This window comes from Sinocyclocheilus anshuiensis, unplaced genomic scaffold (genome assembly GCF_001515605.1).
Source record: "Sinocyclocheilus anshuiensis isolate Anshui unplaced genomic scaffold, SAMN03320099.WGS_v1.1 scaffold1425, whole genome shotgun sequence".
NCBI classification, from domain to species: Eukaryota; Metazoa; Chordata; class Actinopteri; order Cypriniformes; family Cyprinidae; genus Sinocyclocheilus; species Sinocyclocheilus anshuiensis.
Window position 1 is genome coordinate 10,770 of NW_015551044.1, and position 10,461 is coordinate 21,230.

The 10,461-nt window shown below is 35.9% G+C and overlaps 1 protein-coding gene across 1 annotated transcript in view; it reads right to left on the minus strand.

Annotated features, from left to right (window-relative positions):
* Positions 1-6,079: 6,079 nt before the first annotated feature.
* Positions 6,080-10,461, minus strand: part of LOC107661613 (dymeclin-like) — a gene marked incomplete at its 3' end in the record, with an annotated part of 31,062 nt that continues 26,680 nt past the window's right edge. The window contains exons 9-13 of the mRNA XM_016451277.1: positions 9,536-9,721; positions 9,270-9,448; positions 8,189-8,314; positions 6,482-6,595; positions 6,080-6,174 (exon numbers count right to left, since the gene is read on the minus strand). Of these exons, the coding sequence (XP_016306763.1) occupies positions 6,080-6,174; positions 6,482-6,595; positions 8,189-8,314; positions 9,270-9,448; positions 9,536-9,721 (700 nt within the window). The remainder of the gene's footprint in view (positions 6,175-6,481; positions 6,596-8,188; positions 8,315-9,269; positions 9,449-9,535; positions 9,722-10,461) is intronic.

Consider the following 10,461-nt stretch of genomic DNA (forward strand, 5'->3'; position numbering starts at 1 on the left):
GTGTTTGTGCACTTTGGATGGGATAAATGCAGAGCACTAATTCAGAGTATGGGTCACCATACTTTGCCACATGTCACGTCACTTTCACGTTCACTTTATATATATATATATTTTTTTTTTTTTTAAGTCCAGTTTGTTGTTTTTTTTATTGTTGCAAAAACACTTTGGATGTTGAATAATTCCTTTAGGTATCCAAACTTATAAAGGCAGAGAATGACAACATTTTGGCATCTTAAGGAAACTCTAAAGTTTAGAGTCTGTCTGTGTGTGTGTGTTTCTCATCTCATCCTGTGGTTTTGCTCTTTTATGGGCAACGGCCATTCCAGCATCAACATCCCATGACATACAATGAACAAGAAATACAACCACACACACACACAGACTCTGATCTGTGTGGTCCAAGTCCAACTCATCTAATGCAGAACTGGCCTCATAACTCTAAATACTTCCTGTCCGCACAGGAAGCAGAATCCTCCAGGCAGCCTGGAGCTATTAAAGTCTTTCAATACCGAACTTTTACAGACACAGAGGCTTCAAAGAGAAACACACAGTGTTCTTACTCATTTCTGAAGCAGCTTGGTGCTATCGACACCCACCACAGGAAACGCATAAACATAAGACGGAAAAACAATATCCTTAAAACCGCTCTCAATGGAACGGACTGCGGTAATACCAGCAACTTGTTCGTTTAGGACAAAACATGCATTCATACTTTGAAGACGACCTTTCAGTGAGCAAAGAAGAACTTCTACAATAATACCTAATGTATTGCTTTGACTATTAGAGGGAGAGAGAAGACAAAGATCGTCAAAACTTACAGGACTGCTTTAAAATAAATCCAGCATAAAATCATGAACATGGTTACTTGAACACAATTTGGTAACCAAGAGCTCCTCAAAAACAAAACAACTAATCAACATATAATAATAGACAAAAAAACAGTAAAAAGAAAAGACATTAAAAATAACAAATCATATTTCTTTTCTTTTTGGGCTGAACAGAATAAACTAAATATAACAGAAAACTTAACACATACTGTGAAAAAATGATCTTTTCATAAATAATTTGTTTGCTAAAGAGATTTGCACAATTTCTGTCTGAAAAATCTTCTTTTGAAGAGTATAATGCATTATGGTGGCATATTTTGGCATAAGGCATAATACATGCAATTTGCTGTTGTTTAATCTATTACATTAAAATATTATATTCATTATGAATAATGTGTATTATAATCTAATCAATCAGAGTTAATATTGTTAACTAAAACCAAAACTATTACAAACATTTCTGTTAATTGAAATAGAGCTGAAATTAAGTCAAATCTAATATACTTATAGATGATTATAGATATCTAAAAATAATACAAAACATTTTTGTAGCTTGAAATAAACTTTAACCGAAATAAAATTAATTAAAAAACTTTTTTTACTTGATATTGATGTACTAAAAGTGAAATAAAAATAATAAAAAACTATATACATTTAAAAAATACTAATAAAAATTACATGCAGTTTGGTGTTCTTTAATGTATTATACATTAAAGTGTAATATCCATTATGGATATAAAAACATAAAATGAATCATAATGTGTATTATAAGGGGTTGTGAATAATGATTATTATTGTTAACTATTAAAACACTTCTGATATTTGAAACAAAGCTGAAATCAAATAATATCTAGATATTAATTAAATGAAAATTTGTTAAAAGGCTAAAATAGTACAATGACTTACTAGTAAAAATTAAAACTGAACTAAAAACAACTGAAACAAAAATAAATTCAACCTAAATAGTAATATAAAAAATGATTTAATTTAATTTATAATGAAAATGAAAAAAGCACTTAACAAAAATACAAAAATTAAACTAAAAAAAAATGAAAATATAATATTTTTTTCAAAATATCAATAAAAACTACAACAGTACAAAAATAATACTATGAATCAATTATAGAGCATGAAGGACTCCTTTATAATGAATTTTATATACAGTACATAACAGAATGTGTTACCATATCACTAATAAAACAACATAAGCTTTCTTCATTATCAATAAATTGCCTAAAGGCAGTTTTAACAACAAACCCGACCACAGAACATAGTATTTACACCATCATGAGCGTCTGGTTTGCTTTAAAAGCGTGTAAGGTCATAGGAAATAATGCCTGATGATTGACATTAGCCCATGCAGCAGAACTGCAGCTCCACCCCTAAATAAAATCGGAGAAAATAGCATAATTATTCAATTTAGCCACCATAAACACTGACCTTTGCCTACTCGCAAAACTGTCGCTTGGCACGCACAGCCATGCTAACTTATGAGCTAACCGCTAACACCGCCGGTGCACCACAGCTCTACAAAACAGCTTTAAAAGGAAGTTCTGCGCTGCCACTATAATGTACAATTACTGCGCTTGGCCCCGCGTTCCCCCGTCATTAGCAGAGCATTTATGTAAACGGTACGTGTTGCTACCGCGGGTGAGCATTATCTCCAGCCGCCAACAGCACACGAGCCGCTGCCAATACCCCTGCCCTCCGCCAAGCACGCTGAAGGAGAAGGATCAAATCAAATTAAATGCTGACACTGCTGGAGAAAATATGGCTGACATTTCAGAAGAAAGTGCCATAATGCTGTAAAGTGCTACGTTTTTCTCTTGGCAGGATCGTGCGCTTCCTAATGAGGTAAAATTAAGAGAGAGAGAGTTCAGTGCGACTGAGGGTTTGACTGCGCGTCAAGAACTAGTTATTATTTAGATCCTCTTCCATAACGTTTGATTGTGCCGCCACTGAAATTATGTTTCAGCTGAGCTGTGGGTTTGTGATGTATGTGAACTGAAAGAATTCAACACAGCTTTAAAAGATTCACAAATGATTCTATTGAGCGGCTCTTTTTAATTAATTCCCGGGAAAGACGAAGACTGTTGAATCCGTCCAAATTACTAAAAGAATCATTAATGGAAACATTAGGAAACCAGAATTTAAATCAGAACAACAAACTCACAGAACAACCTAGTTCAATTCACAAATGACTCCTCTGAATCGGTCTTTTAATAAATTGGCCAAAAGAACCAAACCAGCCTCAATCTCACATTATCATTCTGAATCGGTCTAAATTACTAAAAGAATCAATCAGGAAACCAGAATTGGAAGCTGAACAACAAACTGTCTAGTCTGAATCACGAATGACTCTTTTGAGCAGTTCATGAAATGGTCAAAGACTAAGAAAAGAACCAAATCAGTCTCAATTTCACGTTATCATTCTGAATCAGTTTAAAGTACTAAAGAATCGATAATGGAATTAAGAAACTAGAATCTATAACAGAACAACAAACTCACAGAACAACAGTCCAATTCACAAATAACTTTTAAGCAATTCTTGTTAATCAGTTGGACAAAAGACTCAGACAAGAACCAAGTCTCAATTTCAAATGTTAGTGGTTTGAATCATTCTAAATAAAACAGCTCATTCTAACACGCCCCCACATATCTACATCACTATGTGAGAAGATTTGCATAACGCCGCCCAAATGTTCATGCAAAGAAGGAAGGCGTAACTTTTATTCTCGCTGTAGTATTGTTGCCGCCGCCGCCATGTCGTGAAGACACTGTGTGCTTCGTTGTGAAAGCGAAACTACTTTGTTTGGCCTTCCAAAAGAGGACGATATCGCTTCGTCATGCCTGGAGCTGATCCGTGCTGGTCGCTGAGGAAATACATCAACTTCGCGCTGTGGATCGGGTTTCACTGTGAACGAAGCGGAGTCCAGCCCGGGGTCGTCACATGTGGTTGCCGCAGGCATCACAATATGGTAAGGGAAGTAACATTTCCGTCACACGCTTGAGGAACTCGGCCAATCACAACGCACTGGATAGCTGGCCAATCAGAGCACACCTCGCTTTTTCAGACCGATGAGCTTTGTAAAAATCGACGCGTTTCAGAAAGGTGGGGCATAGAGGAGAAACAATAATGTACAGTATGTGGAAAATAATGTGTTTTTTGAACCTTAAACCGCATATTCATTGCATACATTTGCAACACATTTCATTACACCAAATACACAAAATAATGTTCTTTTTAGCTGCATCATATGACCCCTGCCGGTGCTTTTAATTACAAAGCGGAAACCTACATAGATCTTCCGCTGTCTCCCCGAACTGAGCTAGCGCTGAACAGTGACCTTCTCCGAGTGGTCCAGTGCACTTACATTCTAGAGGTGAGAATGTTTTCTTATGATAAATTTTATATGTTTTCATTTGGCATATTTTAAATAATCACTGACTATTTCAAGAAGATTCCCTGTCTTTTAAACCATTATTTGTTTCGCACATTGATCTGTAAATGACAAGGCCTTGCTGAGCGCCTTAAATGAATCAACATTGGTTAATGACTTAAGCTTGACGCCTGAATGGTCCACATGAATCGAGGCGTGTGTTTTTTTCCACAGCCTCTGCGGGAATTTTGTTTCTATATTAGACGGTGAAAAGAGCTGTTGTTCCTTTCGCCTTCCAAGAGACGCGTTATCTTTAAACTCAACCGAGCTTGGCATGAATGCGTGTTATACTCTGACAGTGAAATACTGAGAATGTTTTTGCACTTTTTTGGTTACTGTCTGCTGCATCATATGACCCCCTTTAAGAAAATGCAAAGAAACCAGAATCTAATTCAGAACAACGAACACACAGTACAACCTAGTTCAAATCACAAATGACTCTTTCGAGCAGTTATTTTTCCATGAGATTGTCAAAAGACTCGGAAAAGAACCAAATTTAAAGATTAAGGAAAACTTTGCTAAACCTCCTTTGAGCTGCGTTTGCTCTGTTCCAGATGAAGTCATGGCAAAATCTGGGCAACAGAAACCAAAACATAAACATAGTAACATGCATTTCACAATGACAAAACAATAAATACGGCGATGTATCAAAACACATTATTTTATTCAACTAAAGCCACTGACTCTGCCAGAGGACGTGTTTTTTTATGCTGTTGTTTACAATGTGGCACGATGTTTTCATGTTATATAAAAGGACGTGTGATATTATTCAGGAAACAAAAGCCTCGCAAATGTCCAACCAATCCGACCGATGATTGCCAGCGGCCTTGAAAACAGCCTGCGTGGCTCAGTTTCAGTGCATCTGAGGTGACCGGGGTGTTTTGCTACCAAAGTCAACAAACATTTCATTCACTTTAATTCAGTGTGTGTGTATCACAATCATCATGCAATGAAACGCGATCTGTTTGTGTTCAACAGTGGATAAATGGAAGTGTTAGAAAACGATTGTCTGTTCTCTAACAGTTGCTCACCTTCCTGATCTCAAACAAGATCCAGTTTCTGGACCCATGCAAATAAGCCCATCTGTGATGCTGGACCGCGGCCTGACGGCACATTTACTCAACATGGACACAAACAGACTCACCTGATAACAGCAGTAGCCTCTAACACTCACACCCACTCATAAACAACATATTTACTGACAAGTTATGATTTTTATAAAATGTACAATTATTTTTCTTTTTAAAATTGTCAATTTTTAAAGGGGGACAAATGTAGATTACATTGATTTGTGCGTTACACAAAAAAGAATATATATATAAAATTAAATATTCAATATTTTAATAAAATATTTGTTCAATTGATTGAATTGATCAAAAGACAAAAAGAAAAAAGAAAACAATCAACCTAAATCTCAGATGTTAATGCTTTGAAGCAGCTTAAAGTACTACAAAAATTATTTCTGGAATTATTAAGAAATTAAAATTAAATTCCTAAATTAAAATAAAATTAAAAAATTAATTAATCAGTTATTAAAATGAATTTTAAAAAAATATTAAGAATTACTAAATCAGAACAAAAAAACATACAGAACAGAACAACATATTACTTATTACTTTATTATTATTACAAAATCTTACATTTTAATTATGTGTGCGTACGTATACACACACACACACACACACACACACACACAGTATATAAAAAATACATATATAACATTGTTAAATATTATTATATAACAAATTATAAAACTCTATATTAAAGATAACTATATATTAAGATCAACTAACCAGTTGTTGGTTGACTAACCTTATTATTCGTTGGGCGGCGTACTGGTGTAGGTTACGAAACTGGGCCGACATGTTGGCTAGGGCAGCCAGGCAGTTCGTGTGGAGGTATTTATCCTGAAGCAGGGGAAATCAATAAAACCATGCATAAATAATTTGTGTTGTTTCTTCTCGCAGGGCAAAACAGAATGAAATGGCTCCATTATACTTTGAATATAAAAACCCGCTCTGTTCATTGGACTCCCTGGAATGAATATGTTCACAGATCTAATATAAAACTTCAGCAATCTTGTAAAACTCGTGAGCTGGTTGCTGTGAGTCTTGCTGTTGCATAATAAATCTGCATGTGCCCACGGCCAAAGATCTGGATACTTATGGAGCTTCGTGTCTACATGACTGTTTTTGTCACTGGTTCTGGTCTCACCCTGGTCCGTGTCATGTTGAACTGGATGGTCCGAATCACAACCAGGATCAACAGGCTGCCCAGAGAGATCTCCGTTAGAACGCGCTCCGTATACCATGAGATGTTCTTCAATATCTGAGAGAGAGAAAACAACAATAACTAACAATAAAAACATGAGTCGTTGCTCTATTTAAAGGGTGATGAAAAATTGGATAAAAAGGGTCATCCAAGATGTAGGTGAGTTTGTTTCTTCATCAGATTTGGAGAAATGTAGCATTGCATCACTTGCTCACCAATGGATCCTCTGCAGTGAATGGGTGCCGTCAGAATGAGAGTCCAAACAGCTGATAAAAACATCACAATAATCCACAAGTAATCCACACCACTCCAGTCCATCAGTTAACATCTTGAGAAGCCAAAAGCTGCATGTTTGGAATAAAATTGTGATGTTTTTATCAGCTGTTTGGACTCTCGTTCTGACGGCACCCATTCACTGCAGAGGATCCATTGGTGAAACAGCTGATAAAAACATCACAATAATCCACACCACTCCAGTCCATCAGTTAATGTCTTGAGAAACCACACAAACACGCAGCTTTTGGCTTCTCAAGATGTTAACTGATGGACTGGAGTGGTGTGGATTACTTGTGGATTATTGTGATGTTTTTATCAGCTGTTTGGACTCTCATTCTGACGGCACCCATTCACTGCAGAGGATCCATTACTGAGACAGTGATGGAATGCTAAATTTCTCCAAATCTGATGAAGAAACAAACTCATCTACCTCTTGGATGACCTGAGGGTGAGAATTTTCAGCAAATTTTCATTTTTGGATGAACTATTCCTTTAAATATTCTATTTGATAGCGCCATCTTCATATGCACGCCTGAGTAGCTGTGTGGGAGAAGACATCACATCTGCAGATGATATTTTTAACACAGTCATTGAATTCATTTGTGTCGCACTTTAAGAACACCAACAGAGTTTGAATAAAACTGTGAGAGATGTACATAAAGAGATGGATGGAGTACAAAAGGTCTGACTTTATCAGTCTGAAGAGCAAATTGTTTAAAAGCTATTTAACATTAATGTTCATCTACCAGGTCAATCTGAATTTCAAAGATCTTGCACTTATTTTAGATGCAAATAACTCATGTAACTAACAAAAACCACAGATTAAGCTAATATTTAAAAAATGTAAAAAGTATTAAAACAAAAGCCAGTTTGAAAACACTCTTGGTCAAATTTGGTCTTTGTTATTGAGTTGCTGGAGCACAATGTGCACTGCTGTAATTTTCTGCAAACCACAACCTTTAAACAATTGATGATGTATATTCTGAACTAACAGTGTCTGTGTGTGAGTTTTGATGAAAAACATTAGAACATCTGATGCATTTAAACAAAAATCGACATATAAATGTGCAAACACGTGTGCATGCATATCACTGTTATTTTCATACAGATCTATAAACATAACCTCAATGGAAAACCAACCGCAAATACAATCTTTCCTGCATCAGTTACACAAATATACTGAGAGAACACACACACAGACTCGTGTCATGTCGGTCTTATTCCCAGCCTGGAATGACAGTTCCAGACTCGAACCTCTATCTAAGCACATATTCACACACACTGAAACCACTACAGGCTCTCAGATGAAGTTTTCAAGGCAGATTCTTTATGTTTTAATCTGATTTCTGATCAGGATTATGTGTGTGACCTCACCACTTCATGTATGGAGCGGTTGAAGGTTTCGTCCTCCGTGAGAATGAGGAGGATGATGAGGGCCATGTACACATGATGAGAGTTTCTCTCCTCGACATGATACAAGATCTCAAGAATCGGCAACACCTACAGAGACAGAAAGACAAAATACTTTACTATTGTGCAAAAAACAAAAAAAACTAGTGGTCAACTGATGTTGATATTTGATTTATTTGTTTATTTATAGATTTCATTAAAAGACATTTAAAACTACAAGCATAACAATTGCTGAATTTAAATCTACATTTATTTGACATATTTACTAAATTATATATAATTTGAAAATAAACATTAAAAATATTTGAAACAACTGTAAAATAAATAAATAACATTTAAATAAAATCTGTAAAATTAAAAATGAAAATAAATGACATTTAAATCATTTAAAAATCTGTAAAATAAACATCTTTAAAATAAAAAACAATCAGAAAATAAAGGAAATATAAATAATTAAAATAAAAAAATACATATTTTTATTTTTCTGTAAAATAAACAGATTTATATTTTAGATGGCAACTTTTTTATTCTGTATAGAAACTGTTAAAAAATGAATAAAAAGGAAATAAACACTGTAACCAACATTGCAGTCATTTTTTTTTTTTTCAAATAAAGTTTGCGCTAATTTTACATACAGTACACAGTGAATATGACATGAATATGACAGTGGCAAACTGCGCAGTGTAGTTTGAAATCAAGGTTTTAAAATTTCAATCAGCGAGAAAGTATATGAGAAAATATTATAGCGTTTGCCTTAATATTACTAACAACAGAAAAGCAAATGTTATAATACTTATTCGTTTCCTTTTTTGTTTAATAGTTCTAATAATGTATGATCTTCTGACACATGGGCCAAACAGAAAAATGTAATGGCCAATGATTAAAAATGCCAAATATCAACCCACTAAAAAAAACACATCCCCGTCTAAGTAGTCCTGCCCACAATGAATGATTGACAGCAGCTGCTGCATTTGAATAAATGCATGCGTTCTGCAAGCACTATGAAATGCATATGCACAGGTGCTGAATGTGCGCGTGATCTCACCAGGTTCTCCATGTCCGTGCGGGACAGTATGTACGTCCTCATGTTGCTGTTCTGGTGCAGTAGCATGTAGAGCAGTAACGTCACCTGGTCTGATTTCTGCTGCTCGCACAGCGCTGTGTACAGACTGTTAAAGTTGATCTGAAACGTGTGAGGCTGAGGAGACGGGATGGATGAGGAATCTGAAACACACACAGTAGCACTTTCAGTTAAATTAATTCCATTAATTGAGCTAAAATCACCAACAAACTGGGGCCGCTTTGGTTCACCTTGAGTGTTTTTGAAGCAGGTAACAGCCTGGCGGTAAGGGTTCGGACAGTCCGGGCCGTCGGTCAGATTGGCCAGAACCAGCAGTAATAACAGACTCTGATTGGACAGCGGGAGAGGGTTCTGATCTTGCTCCACCCCCGGCCTGCTGCCGACTCCGCCTAATGTGAACACGCTCCACAACCCACCTGAATAACACAGAAACCAATTACATCTGTTGGAAAATGATCAACATGGAGTGACTTTAATTAATGGTGATAAAGGAAAAGGTCACGTCAAGCATTTATGACATTTATGACTCACATTATCATTGACAATAATTCCTGCACTGAGATCTGAGATACAAACATGAATATTCCTACGGGAATATTTTCAGTTTTCATTTAGATTTTTGTTTTAGTAATTTTGTTATGTGCTTCTGTCATTTTTTTGTTGATATTTTTAAATATATATATATATATATGAAGAGTTTGGTTCCAAAACGCGATAAACACCATCTTTACAAAAATTGAGTTTCCGCCAAAATCAGTATTGTATCTGGTCGGTATTGAAAAGTCAATTTTTAATTTTACGCAAAATGCGATATCCGCCGAGTTATTCTGTCATGTTTTCTCCCTTTTTTTCCAAACCGCGACAAACGGCAGTCTCTCTTCTCTGCAGAATGCGGTATATCCGCTCAACCAATCACAGCGCACCATTCCACGCACTGTAAACAGTAACAACCAATCACAGCGCACCACTCCACGCACTCTAGACAGTATTGGCGGAGCTTTGAATACACCCGGCATCCTAGTTTTCCTCATCTACTTTGTACTTTGTGATCAACAAACAAACTTAGGGCTGCACGATAAAACGCATGTGATTGTCATGCGCATCTCGTCAGTAAAGCCGGTTCCGTGATTAGTAGTAAATCTCCATCACGTGCTTT